The sequence below is a fragment of the Lonchura striata genome, chromosome 32, assembly GCF_046129695.1.
Source record: "Lonchura striata isolate bLonStr1 chromosome 32, bLonStr1.mat, whole genome shotgun sequence".
Taxonomy (NCBI): Eukaryota; Metazoa; Chordata; class Aves; order Passeriformes; family Estrildidae; genus Lonchura; species Lonchura striata.
In genome coordinates, this window is record NC_134634.1 from 569082 (window position 1) to 585542 (window position 16461).

General features: G+C 45.7%; 1 protein-coding gene across 2 annotated transcripts in view; it reads right to left on the reverse strand.

Annotated features, from left to right (window-relative positions):
• Window positions 1–2396: 2396 nt before the first annotated feature.
• The window catches only part of LRRTM4 (leucine rich repeat transmembrane neuronal 4), a 171875-nt gene continuing 157810 nt past the window's right edge, over window positions 2397–16461 (reverse strand). The window contains exon 3 of one of the 2 annotated variants that reach the window (XM_031506737.2): window positions 2397–3735. In XM_031506737.2, the coding sequence (XP_031362597.2) occupies window positions 3514–3735 (222 nt within the window). In that variant the 3' untranslated portion in view covers window positions 2397–3513. The remainder of the gene's footprint in view (window positions 3736–16461) is intronic. The other variant, XM_031506738.2, reaches the window with a different exon arrangement.

Below are 16461 nucleotides of genomic sequence, written 5' to 3' on the forward strand. Positions count from 1 at the left end.
GTCAGGATGAAATTGTGTTTATCAATCTTCGGAACACTTGCAATTCATTACTGAAAAGGGCAGCTTATTCCAAAAGATTTTTAAATCTCACAGCAAAATATTGCCAGCCTTGGAAATAACTCGGAGCAGGAGAAGTGCTGGGACAGGCTCTGGGATGCAGATCCCACCCCGGCATTCCCAGGACCGGGGAATTTCAGTGTCCCATGGACATTTGCAAGGTCACTATGAGCAAGTGGGGAAAGCAGCATCTGATTTTCCCCCAAATCTTGGAGAATCTGTTTTTTAGACCATCAGTTGTTGGTATTTTTGCAGAGCAAGAAGTTTACAGCTTTGGTTTGAAGCTCAGCAGCTCCTCTGGGGGCTCTGTGACCTCCAAGATGCCACCAAAGCCACCATTCACTAACGAGGTCCCTTCGTTAATGCCCCTTTTTTTTTTTTTTCTGGGAGAGGAATCCATCAAAATTTAATTTTTAATTTTTGGGTCTTACCTGGAAACTGGTTGAGTTTCTCCATTCTCCCTTGCAGAGCAGCCCTCACCAGAACTGTGTGTGAAGAGGAGTAGAAAAGCCTAAAGAGAGTTTGGACCTGGTCTGAAGCTGAAGGTGCAACCGAATCACACGGACTCAGGAACTTCAAAAAGAACACAACAAATATAAAACTCATAACAAAAGGCTGGGGATCAGCACATTAATCTTGTGTTTTGGCATTACGGCTGGAGAGTAAATTTTATATAAATTTCTTGGGCTTTAAATGCAGGCAGGAGAATTAAAATTTTGATTTTTGCAAAATCTGGAGCCCCCACATCAGCTTGTAAAGAGCATTTTCGGTCTGATCACCTGAGCTCAGCCCAATAGCTTCTGCTTTGATCCAAAGCAATCCAGGATACAATTTTTTGGCTCTTCCAGACCTTTAGCACTTGAGGAAGGTTTAATTTCATGCCATCAACTCATTCTTGGAGCATTTTCTCCTTTGTTTTTAAGGATACAAACAGAAGTTATGGGCTTCTTCTGCAAACTGGCATCAGGGTATAAATAGAGGAAACCCAGCAACATTTCAGGCAGAAAAACACACATTTACCCAGAGATTGTGCCCACAGGAGTTTATTTTGTTCCCACAATTCCCACTAATTACCAAGAAAATCTGTAATCTAATGTCAGTTCCAAACATCCTCCAAATCAATGCTAAAATTAGGTTATTTTGAAATAAGGAAATAAAGAAGGGGGAGTTTGTTTAATTTTACCTTCCCTTTCAGTAGCTTTTCCCAGAACAGAGGGGGAAGTTGCATTCAAGATGATTGTAAATCAAATTAAAAAATAAACAATATATTCTCCAATATCCACATGCCCAGCAGGTGGAAAGGTTAAGGAAAAAACACACCAGGATAAGAAATATTTCTGGGTGACATTTCCTTCCCTGCTCCTGGCAAACACAAAACGATCCTCTCAGAAATTACACCAGGATTATTCTGTTAACGATCTGTAAAATAAAAATATTTTCCATTCTCATCCTTCAGGAGCATGGGAATGCTGTTCCCCTTTGGATATTTACTGGAATGCATCCTCCTGCTGACCTGGCCCTGACAGAAATGAGTGGGAGCTCTTTCATTTTCAGCTGCATGGGTCAATGTTTTAAACTCGTGCTTGGAACAGTTTTTCCCTCCGTCCATGGCTCTGCCAAGGCTGACAGATCTCAGGAGATCTGATCTGGAAACTCTTCACCTGGATTTTCACTCCATTTTCTTTTTATTTCTGGCCCAGCACTTAATTCTAAATGCATTACCTCCCATGCTTCAGGTTCACTCCGTGTGTCCACATTTCCCTGCCTAGCCCGGCACATCCATCCCCGTCCTTCCTTGCCTTCCAGGGAAAAATAAATCAGTTTTCCAGGTGAGAAACACAGGAGACAACAGAATATTGTGCTTATGAGACAGCACTCGGCACTTGCAGGAATTCATTAAGCCTTGTGGCCAAAATTTCATGTAACACACCCAAATAAATACCTGAAATAATCACCAAATTCATTCTGTCCTAAACTTTGTCGATGTGTTATTCCCCCTCCAGATAAAAACTCATCCTTTGTGTTCCAATCTGACTTGGTTTAGCTCCAGCTCAGGTTTGCAGATGGAAAACCTCCCTTCTGATTAAAAACCCAACTTTTAATTTTTTAAGAAAGGTTGTTTTCCTTCTCTTCCCCTATCCCAGCCCCCAAACCACTTCTTTTTTTAGCAAACCAAATAAATTGTGCTTTTTCAGGCTCAGTTTTTTTTTTTTTTTTGTTTTAATTCAGAACAATTCCCTGATCTCCTTCCAAGAGGGGAGGAACAGGACCCAGCATTGTCCCCTCTCTTCACGGGATCCCCGTGTCACACACCCAGAGAAATCATTCAAACAGTAGCATGGCTGTGGTGTCCCAACCACAAAATAATATGTTTATTTTTTTTTTCCACCACTTCTTTTTTTTCGTTTGTTGTTGTCATTTTATTGATAAAAACTACACAAAAACTAACTGATCATAATAATTAATAAAAAACAAAACCAAAACCCAAACCAAAAAACAACGTTACACATTCTGCTGTGTTTTAGAAATTGTGTCAGCCAGTGAGTTGCACTAAATACTCTTTAAAAGATTTTCCTTCTGATCCATTTCAAGCACTTCACTTCCATTTTGGTTCCCAAATGTCCACAAATTTTGCTTAACAATCATCACTGGCCTGGAAATCTGAGTCGTGACTCCGTTGCAGTATTTCCCCTTTTTTTTTTAGAGCCCGAAAAGGAATTAGAGTGTCAACGATGAAGCACAATGAAGATAAAAAAAATCAAAAGCCCCCTCCATAGTGTACAGCCTGTGTCTTAAATGTACATGCACCCGAGTTTCTTTGTTTCTGCTGCATCAATTGCCAAGGTCCTTTTGGTTCAACATAAGCTTTAATGCCCATGTCTGAAGGTTGAAATATTAATGCTCAACCACTTAAAAAACAACCCAAAAAAAAACCCCCAAACCCTGAAAGGAAAAAAGAAAATATAGAGCTATCTTTTGTTGGTTTAAAAAGAACAAAAATAGTCAACGGATCTTTGTAATAAACACTTAATAAGGGAACATGGCTGACCCTCCCCAGAGCCTCGCCCTCCCCACCCCATTTATTTTTACCTGTGGTTCTCCTTCCCTGGAACCGTGCAATGTAGAAAAATCAAATATACAAACAAAACTCTTAATCCATCCCTTTATGTAGCTAGAGTGAAATCTATTTGCTGCTGTTGCTGTTGCTGCTGTTCTTTTTCATAAGAACTCGACAATCTCCCTCTTTAATATTTACACCGAGGAATTTGTTCGAAAGTTTAAAGCAAAGAGAATCCTGAAGTTCTCCGCGCGCGTTCCCTCGCGGCGCGCGGAGGCCGCCGCCATCCCCTGCCCTGGGAGCGCTTGCCGCTGGAGCGGTGGGGTTGGAGCGCCTTGCCCGGTGTCCTCCCAGGGCAAAGGTCCCTCGCAGAGCTGTCCCCGAGCGAGGTGGCCCCGTTAGTTGGGTATTCTCTCGATGTAGATGGCGGGCGCGGCCGAGCGCGCGATGGTGGCGATGAAGCCGTGCTCCCGGCCCAGCTCCAGGTTGGAGGTCTCCGCTGGCTCCCTGGACACCGTCTCGTAGCCCTTGTTGACGTGGAGGGGCTTGTGGGCCTGGCAGTAGCCGATCATGGGCTGGTCGTAGCTGTAGTAGGGTAAAGTCTTCATGTGGTGAGGGACCTGCACCAGAAACGGGAGCAAAGAACAGCAGCTGTCAGCGGCGGGCTGAGCCTGGTGTTCCTGCAGCATCTCCAGAAATCCCAGTGTGGCCTCAACCTCCCCCGGGATCAGCCCACGGGAGACACCCCTGAGAGTCCCCAGCTCCCTGCAGCACATTCATGTCCCTCTGGAGCAGCACTGCCAGGCTGGGAGAGCTGGAGGAGGAAATGCTCCAGGGGGATCTTAGAGCCCCTTCCAGTGCCTCAAGAGGCTGACAAAAAAGAAGGGAGAGGGACTTTTTATATGGACAGTAGTTCTACACTGCCAGAGGGCACAGTTAGAGGGATGTTGGGAAGGAATTCTTCCCTGAGAGGGTGGGGAGAGGCTGGGCTGGAATTCCCAGAGGAGCCATGGTGGCCCCTGGATCCCTGGAAGTGTCCAGGGCCAGGCTGGACAGTGGGAGGTGTCCCTGGCTGTGGCAGGGGATGGAATGGAATGATTTGAAGGTCCCTCCCACCCCAAACTGTTCCAGGATTCCATGATCTGTGTCCCCACTCCCGGATGGATCTCCCGCCTGGCAGTGCTGGAGCCAGGGCAGAGGGAGCTGCTCTCCCTCCCTCTCTCCCTTTCCCCAGTTTGTGGGCAGAAGTTCAAACTGCTCAGATCTGACTCTTTTGGATGGCCCAGCTCTGAAATACAAACCAAAGGGTTTGCAAACACAACAGCTTCCAAAAACTCTCCCCCTTTTCCAGTGCCTGGAAAGGTGCTGAGTGTTTCCAGAGCACCCAGAACGGCCCGGGAATGTCAAAGGCAGAGGCAGCTGGCAGCGGGGGTGGTGCCAGCACAGCTGGAACATCTGTTTATTGCTTCCAGGACAAAGCTGTTCACCCAAGGTCACGGTTCCCCGCGTTCTTTATCTCCCAACCTCCCCAAGATAAACACTGTAAAGCAGCTCCACTGCTGCTCACCAGAGCTGAGCACATCCACACCTTGTACAAATGTATTTCCAAACCCTGCCAAATCCATCCTGAATCCCAACTCTTCCTTATGTAAATCCTCAGAAACTGCCAGCCCCCCACCTGCTTTTTTCTTTTTTTTTTTTCCTTCCATAAATATTCTACGCTTGCAAATGTTAATCCTACGACTAAATATGATTTATGGCACAACATCAGATACAAATCTTTGCAGATAATTTTATCATCTGCAAGAGATGAGCTGATCAAGTCAAAAGAAATATGCTCTGAGGGAGAAAAACACATGTGGCAGGAGAGAGAGAGGCGAGAGTTGATTCTAACGCTGCCAGCAAACCTGAGCTCATTATAGCTGGAGATATCCTACACATAATCCAATCTTGGAACAAATGCCTTTTGATTTTCCAGGCTGAACTTTAAGTGAAGACCACAGAGCTAATTTCTCCCAAATTTTCATTGCTTGGTGCTCTTCATCCCAAAAAAAAAAAAGCATGGAAAAAGCAAAGGCATTAAACTAATTGGGAAATTTTGCAGGGTCAGAGTTCCTCTTGATGTGGATCCCCTGCAGAATGCTGGAGAGATCCCAAAATCCTTCCAAGAGCTGGAATTCAGCTGGAAACATGATTTGACATGGCAGCTGCGTGGCAGGGACGCAGAGGACAAGCTGCTGGGCGGAATTTGATGGGACAACTGTGCTCACTTGTGGAGTCACAAGAAGCTGGATCTCCCCTGGATAGAGCAATTTCTGTGCCAGTCCCTGTCAGGGCTGAGCTGGCCTCAGCTGTAAGGCAGCTCTTTATGAATCCATAAAAGCCAAGGACTGTTTGTGTTCCGGAGAGCTGAGGGATGGAGGTCCTGGCTGGGCAGCAATAGCACACAGCCCATTAAACACCTGAGGCCTGGCTGCAAGCTCCAGTGGGAGTCAGAGTGTTATGGATGCGTGTTATAATATTGGCTTTTCACAAATATAAAAATGGATTTTATATGTGTGGCGTTAAAGTGACTTTGTTATAAATATGTATTCTTGATTTCTGTTGTTAATTAAGCTCAGACAGAGTAGTGCAATAGCTGATATCAGTGTGCTTGTGTTAAAATGCCAGCTGGGGTGGGATAACACCCCATGAACACAGCATGAGGACACCTGCACAGATCTGCCACCCACCAGCACTCACCCTCTGAAGGCAGAGCGGGTCAGGGCCCAAAATCTGGAGGGGATAAGGAAGGACAAAAACCACAACCGAGGAGTGTGCGTGCTCTGAAAAGGCAGACCCAAGGAGGAGCCATGCTAAACAATTCTTGGAACGTGTAAACCAGTTTGGGGAAAAGTTTCCTGTGCGTAAGGGACTATGGATATGGAACAGGCTGAGGTAATTAAAAGATATTTAAGGGGTGTCCCTGAAGATTACAGGGTGCTTTGGCAGGGGCTGTAATCTTTGCTTTACTCTTTGTCTCCTCTTGTCCTTTATTAAACTTTTTAAACTTTCACAGGAGAGTGAACGTGTTTTTCACAAAAGGGACTGTAGCAGCGTGGGGTTTGGATGGTGGAAGCTGCTGCTCCCCAACGAGCATCTCCTGTGGAAAAGCCACCTGGGGAGGGATTCAGGCAAGGCAGCCACGTCCCCACGCCACACTCACCACGGTGGGCTCAGCCAAGAGGGGCAGGAGGAATTAAAAGGGGAATTAAAGAAATAATTGTGTCAAATGAATGTGAGAAGCTTTGTCCTCCAGTAAAGACTGAAGGCAGAGACGGCACCAGCCCCCTCCACCTCTGACAGCCCTTGGGAAGCCTCTAGAACAAAGAAAACAGCACAAGGGCAGTTCAAACCCTCTTGGTTGAGGGGAGGATGCCAGGACTGTCCCACAGAGTCCTGTCCTTCCCTGGAAAACAGCTTTGCATTTGCAGGAAGACACAAGGGCTCGGTTTTATTTACACTGAGGTGACACCTGAGCCCCCGAAAAGCTTTTCCAGGACACAGCCTTGGTTGTGGAAACTGCTGCAATTGTGGGGACAATTGTGCCAGCACTCACCCAGGAAAATGATGGAAAACACTGGGGATGCTGTTCACTCCACACAAAGCTGTTACTATTCTATTTTTACAGATTCAGAGATCAACAAAACACATTCAATATCATCTAAGTTGCAGAGAATTAATTTTAGAAGTGTTTTTGTTCTGAGTTCTGAGGTAATTTCTTTTTTTTTTCACTCCTGCTATGGAACTAATACCTGAGACACTCAGATATAACCTTGCACAAGTCATTTTATGAGCTGTAAAATGAGAAGCTTCAGTCCTGCCCCTGCTTGTCCTTGGAGTCTGGGGCTCTTTGAGGTGAGGACTGTTTGTGCAGAGACTGAAACAACCCAGCTGTGACCTCAGCTGGGCCTTTTCAGCTGCTTTGGCCTCCAAGAGCCAAAATATAAAAATCAGAACAAATTCCAGTCAAATAAATTTTTAAAAATCCAGACGAATAAATACAGCCCTGGGATCGTGTCCTGAATGGGTGGTGGTGGAGTCCCCATCCCTGGAGGGATTTAACATGGAATCATGGAATGGTTTGGGTTGGAAGAACCTTAAATCCCATCCAGTGCCACCCCTGCCATGGCAGGGACACCTCCCATTGTCCCAGGTGGCTCCAACGTGGTCTTGGGCACTTCCAGGGATGGGCAGTCACAGTTTTCTGAAAACTTCTATTTAATTTTTCTCTTTTCATTTCCATTTTAATTTCTAAAACCGGCACTGCCCAATTCTTACCTGAAGCACCAAACTTGCAGCAGGAGAACAGAAATAGGCATGAGCGCGAGCTCCAAAATCACCGACACGCCATGAACATTCTGGGTTTGGCCCACACGTGGCACCAGGTGGAACTCTCTGCCACCCTGCCCATCCTTCCCAGGGGCTGGGATGGAATTCCCAGAGCAGCTGTGGCTGCTCCTGGATCCATGGAAGTGCCCAAGGCCAGGCTGGGCAGGACTTGGAGCACCTGGGACAGTGGGAGGTGTCCCTGTCATGGCAGGGGTGGCACTGGGTGGGCTTTTGGGCTTCCCTCCCAACCCATTCCACGATGATTCATTATTCTATCCAAAACTGCAAACAGTTAATTAAACAAAGGAGTTGTTCCCCTGGGAGAGCTGGAAGTGTTCAGCGGGTTTTGGGCTCCAGGCCTGGATTAGTTTCCCAGTATTGACTTCTGAAGCCCACACCCCACAGATCTCCACTCTAAACGTAATAAATGTTGCATCCAAGCAGCCACACACTTCAAACAGAGCTCCTGTTACCAGCACAATTTACATAAATCCCCAGCTATGGGAGGAAGACAAAAGATTTAGCAGTGAGAGTTTAAGGAATGCAAATCCTCCTTGTCAAGTCCAAGTGACACTGGAGAGGTTTCCAGCTCAGCAGCTTTGCTGCAGCAAAAGTGCTCCCCTCAAAACCAGCTGGAGCTATCCAAAATTCAGGGAAATTCTGCATTGAAAAGGTGTTACCCAAAATTCAGGGAGATTCTGACCTGCATGAAAAGCTGTTACCCGAAATCCAAGTTGATTCTGTTCTGCATTGAAATGGTGTTATTCAAAATTCAGGGAGATTCTGGCCTGCATCAAAATGATGTTACCCAAAATTCAGGGAGCATAAGGCCTACACGAAACGGTGTTACCTGAAATTCAGGTTGATTCTGGTCTGCCCTGAAAAGGTGTTACCCAAAATTCCAGTTGATTCTGGCCTGCATTGAAATAGTGTTACTCAAAATTCAGGGAGCATCTGGCCTGCATTGAAAAGGTGTTACCCAAAATTCAGGTTGATTCTGGCCTGCGTGAAAAGGTGTTACCCAAAATTCAGGTTGATTTGAGTCTTCATGAAAAGGTGTTACCTGAAATTCAGGGAGATTCTGGCCTGCATCAAAATGGTGTTTCCAAAAATTCAGGGAGATTCTGTTCTGCATTGAAAAGGTGTTACCTGAAATTCAGGTTGATTCTGGACTGCAGTGAAAAGGTGTTATCTGAAATTTAGGGAGAATCTGGCTGGCATGAAAAGGTGTTACGCAAAATTCAGGTTGATTCTGGCCTGCATGGAAAGGTGTTACCCAAAATTCTGTGAGATTCTGGCCTGGTGTTAAATGGTGTTGCCCAAAATTCAAAAAGGTGTTACCCAAAATTCAGGGAGATTCTGGCCAGCATGTAAAAGGTGTTTCCCAACATGTCCTGCCTGCTTCTCCTCTGACAGCCACCACTGATGTTCAGCTCAGCCTTCAGGCATCCAAAAATGCAGGTTCCCACACTGTAATCTGGATTCTTTGTCTTTTATGTTTTTTTTTAACATGGCACTGAATTCTCTCAGTTTTACTTAGGTTGAAAATGTCTGGGAGTTAATTAGCTGTGATTATTACACAAGAAAGTTCTATTAATAATAGTCAGTTTAGAATTCAGCCCGGACTTCTGTTTTTTGTAGGTGCAGCCATCAAAACCTAGATTTTTAGCCAAACATCAATAAATAAATCCTTGTTCTGGAGCTTGGAAAGCGCAGCTGTGGGGATGTAACCTCACCATATTCCCACTGGAATCTGGGAGCTTTCAGGGATTTGGACTGGGGTCTGAGTGATGCTGAGCACTCATTTCCAGAGTGCTTTTCTCTCTCTGTCACCTCCCCTGTGTTAAACACTCACACATTCTTAATTCTTCGCTCTGCCTCCCAACAGGACACCTCAGACAAGCTGGAATCCAGCCCAACATGATCTCTAGGATGTGACACCTCCCTGCAGAGCAATTCCAGGAGGGAAGACCAAGTTGTGTGCCCAACTGCGGCTCCTGCTTGGGTATTTCCCTCTGTGCCCACAGCAGCAGCCTCCTTGCAGTGCAGCCTCCTCGGGGATCAGGCAGACCTGAACTCTCTGCCTCACTTCAGGCAGATGAAATCACCCATCTCAGGTTGAAAACAATTCCCTGCTGTTTGTTAAATCAAACTTTGGCCGCCCAGGTTTTGGGAACAGGTCTGTTCTGTGGTGGAAATACGATGAGTTTGTTCTTTATGCTCGTTTTGGGAGACATGTCCCTCACCATCCATCACCCTGCAGAGCAGGAAGGTCTTTGTGGGGACTCAGCAACGGCCGTGGCTGGCTGGGTGACTCACTGCCAGAATTCCCAACAGGAAACAGGGATGCAATCTGTGGAAGGACTGGCAAGCCCAGCAGTCTCTGGGGAGAAGTTTGGATGGAGTGGAGCTTGTTTTATCCCTGGGAGGAGACGGTGCAAAGGCTCACACTGTCACAGCAGTCTCAGACAAATGACTGCTCCAGAAAGAGCCTAAACCCCGGATCCTGGCAGGGAAAATGATGCATTTGTGAGTCCCAGGCTGTCTCAGCTGCCTCAGTCTGGACACCTTGGCACTGTTTGGACACTGCAGCTCAAACCCTTCAATTCTGGTGCCTCTGTTCTCAAAGAGGAGGAACACCCTGGTTTAAAAACTCAGCACCTGCTCTGCCCCTCCTGCTGGAGGCTGCCTGGGGACAACCAGCCCTGCCCTACAGGGGACACATTTCCCTCTTTAAACAATAAAAACGCAGCAGGAATATCCTCTGGTAGCTGAACATCGTCTGGCTTCACATTTGCTGGTAATCTCTAATCCAGGTAAACTAATTCCTGTGGAAGGTCTTGCCCAGTTAATGATTGTATGAATTAATTACACGCAGCTTTAGGAGCTGTCCACATGCAGTGGAAATTCGGAGTTACAAAACGTGGAAGCGATGTTTTCTCATTAGCGCTAATATTTAGTCTCAGAGCACCATGACTTCATTGGTGAATTAGCATCAGAGCTGTTGATAAATCAAATTCAGAGTTCATTTCCAAGCCGATCATAATTTAGAGTAAAAATAAGCAAGATGTTCTGTGGTAGCGCGGTGATTAGCGGAGCACGCAGCTTCACCTCAGAGACAGATTGATTGGGCACATTAGGCAGACAGAGCTCGGATAAACAATTCCAGCGCATTTCACGCCGCTGAAAAATCACAGGCAACAGCCCTGGAACATCCCTTTGGAGGCAGCGCAGAAAAATATCCCTATTCAGGAAAATGCCCCATCAAACATTCCCATCAAGCACATTCCGAAGGACAAACACAGGCGCTGAGCTCAGCGCTGAAATATGAGCGGCTCTGCGTGTTCTGCTTCCACTTGGAACAAACACAAAAGTGCCTGGCTGCTGTTTGGAGCAGGCCTTTTGTTCTGCAGTCTGTGTTTCCTCAGGTAATTCTCATTGATTAAAACAAAACAAAAACAAAAAAATCAAAATCTCGTCTGTTAAAATATTTAGGTGCTTGAGCATCAGCGTGCTTGGCCCTGAGGAGGTTTGTGAGCTCTGCTGTCGCTGGGCTGGTCCCTGTGGCATCTGAGCAGCTCAGGAAATCTGCCAGCTGCAGTTTTGCAGTTTTAGGTGAGGGTCTTCAAGCTCCTCCGTCAGCCCAGGATTTCTGAGAGTTGCAGATCCCACTGGGAGCTCCACCAGGGTTGGTGCCTCCGTCAGACACAAAGTGTGGAGCAGGAGCCTTTGGGTGCTGGGGTTGGAGGTGCAATTCCCACAGTCTCCTGCAATTTCAGTACATTTCAGTAAATTTTCCCACTGCAAACAGAATCTATGGCTGGGCCGTGGCTGGGCCTCCTCTCTCTTCTTTTCTCCCAAATCACACCCATGATCTTTGCAGCTCATGATGCAGCAGCCTCAGGCTGGAGAAAAGGTCCCACAGGGCATTGAGCCACTGCCCCAAAATCAGGAGTTCCAGCAGAAACACCAACTAGCTGTTGGTTTTCTCCAGGAATGTATGGAATGGAAACCTTTTCCATATAAAAATCTACGCTGGAGATAAAAGTTGGTTTTTGGCATGTCTCACACCACGTCCTAGTGAAAAAAGTTGGTGTCAGGGGAAATTTGGAGCCTAAATTCTACAAAATTATCATTAGTCTTGTTAATTCTTGTATTTCTATGGGAATGAGATTCCAAAATTGGCATGGACTGAAGGAAGAGAGGTCTTGGCATGGAAAATGTAAAGAAACAACAGACAGGAGACGCAGGACAAAGATGCTGCAGCCCCCAGTTCCTTCCCCAGGCCCTATTAAAGGTCGATTTGTAGCTCATAAAAAGCCAACTGATAATTAGTAACTACAGGAATGAAACAAACATCATTGTGTTAGATGTGATTAGAGGCATATTAACCTAAGAAATTGCACATCTTGGTAATAAGCAATTTAGGAATCTATGGGATTAGATAATACTTCATAAAATTGGTCAATTTAATACAAACTGAATTAAAAGAGAGCTATTAATTTGTAATTCGAGATGAAAGTATTCACCAACTTCTAAACCATCTGCAGGCCAGCCTGGGTGCAGCAAAGAGAGAACTTTATGATTTATTGGGTCACCCTTGCCGAGTGCATTCCAGGTTTTAAAGCCCTGTAACATCACACTGACAGTTCCACTGACACTGTGAACTGAATTTGAAGCTTTCCTCGCCTTTCCTACAGATAAATTCCTAATCCTTCTCTCCAATCACACAAATGCCTTCCCCTTTAAAGCAGAACCTCTCCACGGACTCTTTAACTGAGTGTGTTTTTCTAGAGATCAGGAGAAAAATCATCCACACCCCACTGCTCCCTCCATGGGCAGATTTGATCTTTCAATCAGGAAATGAAAAGGTTTCCCTGAAGGAAACTCCCAGAAAGAAGAAAAAGCTTTCTAAGCTTTGTTATTGTTCCTTGGGCAAAATATTTCTTTTAAATGGCTTGATCTGTTTTTTATGACGTGTCTGGCTCCTGACGAAAAGCCCCACTGATGGAAAACTCGGCGTGAGATGCACAGAAGCCTTTGATTCTCCGCCGTGGAGGGCTGATCAAATAAACAAACTATCCAGATATTCTAATTAGAAAGCCATCAATAATTGCTTGGAGTGCTCTTGGGATTGTTTCCTCTGGAAGTTGATAGGGATGGAAGCCTGGGGGTCAAACAAGGCTTAGGGGCAGCAACGAGTCCCTCAGACACAGTCCCTTGGAGTAGTTCCTTATCCACAGGTAGAAGAATCCCGTTGGGAGCCTCTCCCTATCTTTGGGTGCCCAGATGCACAGCTTTCCCAAAATTGAAGCCAATTCAGCTTTTATTTAGGCACTTAAAGCTCTTTTTTTTCCCCAGGAATTTGTGCTTCTCACTCATGGTGGAGCTGCAGACCGAAGTGGGTTTGGACTCAACCTCTCAGGCCAGGCCAGAGGTGCCTCCAGCCCAAGGGACCACAAAGAAAGAGCAGAGAAGGTGTCAAGAATCCCATAACAACTCCCCCCGAGCCTTCTCCTGACCTCCAACACTCCCAGCTTGGTGAATTCCTGCCATTTCAACCCCAAAATTCCTTCGAGCTGGACCTTCCATGGTATTGCAGGGCATCCTCACATCTGGGCCCAGAGCATCATGTGGGCACATTCTTCAAAAAAAAAAAAAAAAAAGAATTATGGCAATAAAGGAAAAGTGCAGCTGCTCTTCCATGCAGTGATCCAAAAGATGGCAACCTGCTCCCTCCATGGCTCCCAACAAATAAATCCAGGATTTAACAGGAACATCTGATTATGTTGCTGCCACAGTGACAGATGAAGGCGCTGCAGAATGAGTGGAATAAGTCTCTGTCTCATATTCAAACACTGCTTTTCATTAGATCTGCCCAGAATTGATGGGCTGCAAAAGAGCTCTCCAGGAACTGATGGCTTCTCCAAAGGTTTTTAAATACTGTTTCAAGTTGTGCATTGATCCTGTACATCAAAAGAACAAAACTGCGTTTCCTAAAGCAAGGGGAACACGACTCAAATTGTACAATATTTTGTCCTAAAGATATGAGAGGGTATAAACAAGGCACGTCATGACTGGGGATCAAACCCACACCAGTGTGAGAAGAAAGGGATAAAAGAAATGAGAAATTTTCCTTCACTGCTACCTGTTTATCCTAGGCTCTAAAGGTTTTGGCTGCAATCAGGTGAATCTCAATCAATTTTGATTAAAAAAATTGCTTCAAACCACATTTGTAATTGGCACATTTGTAATTGGCACAATTGTAATTGGCGCCAATTCCATTTAATGTGGCAATGTTAAAAATAGAAATAATATCCAGCCCCTGCACCCCCACCAAACTCTAAGAGGACAAAGTCCTGCTCTGCCGTAATTTGAAATTCAATGCTCAACGCTGGCCTAAGAGAGCAGATAATTTGGGTTTTTTCAGTCATCTTTACAGAAAATGGGTGTCAAGGGAAGGAATGAGTGGAGGAAAAATGAGAGATGGAGGGAAAGTGAGAGAGAGGGAGGAAAAATGAGAGAGGTGGAGGAAAAATGAGAGAGATGCTCCTGCTGCTGTTGTTTCACCTGAGCTGGGCTGAGCTGCAGAAGCCTCTCTGCACCCAGAGCTGCTGATCAGGAACATCTGAAATTCAGGGAGGAGAAGCCTCACGAGTGGGAACTGAGCACAGTCCAAGGATTTATTCATTTCTGCTGAGGAAACAGGGAGAGAAATTCCCTCCAGAGGGAGCGAAGGCAGAAGCCGCCGGCACTGCCGGCTCCTCAGGCACGGGAGGAGCCCCTGTTTGTCTGGAGGTCCCAGCAGGATTCTCTTCCTGGGAAATTCCAAGGTTTTCATTGCCTCCACTGTCTCCCAGCAGAGGAATTGGTGAGGTGGCACCAGCGTGAATCCAGGAGCAGAATTCCTTCTCCTCCCAGCTGTGTCACTTCCATCAGCTGTGAGCAGTTTCCAAAGGGTTCCAGGGGTGACACCCATGGGACTCACAGTGGGGTGAGGATTTGTGTCACCACCACCTGCACCCAAAGGAAGGAACAATCCCTGCCTCTGGCAGCACCAGGAGCTGAGCTGGAGCAGGGCAGAGCCTGAGGGAAATGATTATTTTGTGTTGAGGGAGGGCAGTAATGGAGGGACGGGGATGAAGATTGGCAGGAAGGTGCCTGGTGAGGGTGGCACTGCCAGGGATGAAGGCTGCAGGAACACAAAATCTGCTGGGAAAGCACAGGAATTCCTCACCCGTTTGGGGTGATGCTGCTCATCCCAGCAGAGAATTCCTCACCAATTAGGGGTGATGCTGCTCAGCCCAGCAGCTCAAGGAAAAACCACCTCCCTGCACCTCCAAAGCTCCTGGCTGCCCAACTACAAAGATTCTCCTGGTAGTTACAGCTGTGTCACTCACCCTGACTCCCCTGTGTCAAAATGAGATGCTGCAGAGCCAAACGAGGACTCCAAGCTCCTAAAAATCCCCAAGAGCCTTGGATATGGAATGCTACCAGTCTGTGTTTGCTAAAGCCTCTCTTCCCCGTGCCAGAGCCAGCGTTCTGGCACTGCTCATCTCTGACAGGCAAAGCAGGGAGGCGACAGCAGCGTCCTTACCGAGCTGCAAACACTCCCGGAATGGCAAACAGGAGGGGCAGGCCAGGGGCTCAATCATACCATCCAAAAATTAATCGCAAACAGGCCTTCGTGCTTCAGTCACGTTCTGCAGCATCTTCGTCCTCTCGGAGATCAAGGGAGCAGAAAATGAATGTGAGAGCATCCAGCATTGCAGGCAAGGACATTCCCCAGCGAGAGAATTCTCTGCTAATACTCTACAGAAAACAAATGACTTTTTCATTCCTCTGGGCAAGTGTTGCAATGTGCAGGGGAATCATTGGTAAAGGCATTTCAGAATCCCTGAGGAAACTGGAACAAAGATGGTGGGGAATATCCTGGGCTTAGCAGTCTCTGCTGCTACAGATCTGAGCAAATCCATTCAGTTATTACATGAAACAATGGGAATTATTAGCAAGCAACAGTGTTTAGGGACACTTTTAAAGCAGAAAGGATGTCTGGATGACATTAAAAAAAAACCCAAATCGAACAGAAGCCCCAGATAAACCAACTGGCAATGCAGGCACCGTATGACAGGGGAGGAGAGCACTGAAACACCAAAAATTATGGTTTAATGATCAACGCTGAGACAACTGCTGCCACAGAAGCTGTGGGTGCCCCTGGATCCCTGGAAGTATCTGAGGCCAGGCTGGACGGGGTTTGGAGCAAGCTGGGGCAGGGGAAGGTGTCCCTGCCCATGGCAGGGGTGGGACTGGGTGGGATTCAAGGTCCCATTCAACCCAAACCTGATTCTATGAAATCTCAGAGAACTGGCAGAGAAAATATGCAGCCAAGATGGTGAAGATACAGAGAAAAAGCTGCTCCGAGTTGTGTGTTCATCATGGAGAGGCAAAGCAGAAAATCTGAATTTTGCCCCATTTCCAATCCCCCCCGACAGCCACTCCAGACACTGGAAAATGGCAGAGGTGAATTCATTTCCTTTCTGCTACAAAACCACTTGATGCTACCAACCACTACATCCAACACAAGTAATGGATTGTGCTTCTGTCTCGTTATCTTGTGGAAAGATTGTTATTAACTTGTGGCTAAACAACAGTTTTGTAGAATGTCTCCTCAAGGACAGGCTATATACATACATACATACATACATATAAATATGCATACATACATACGTATATGTATATATATATATATATTCACACATACATACATGTATCTAAAGATATAAATTTATAAACATATTAATATATATTAATAGATAATATATATGAATAAATATATAAATAAATAATAAAATTATATAAATTTATATAAATTATATATATAATATATAATATATAATATATAATATATAATATATAATATATAATATATAATATATAATATATAATATATAATATATTTATTCTATTTTATATAT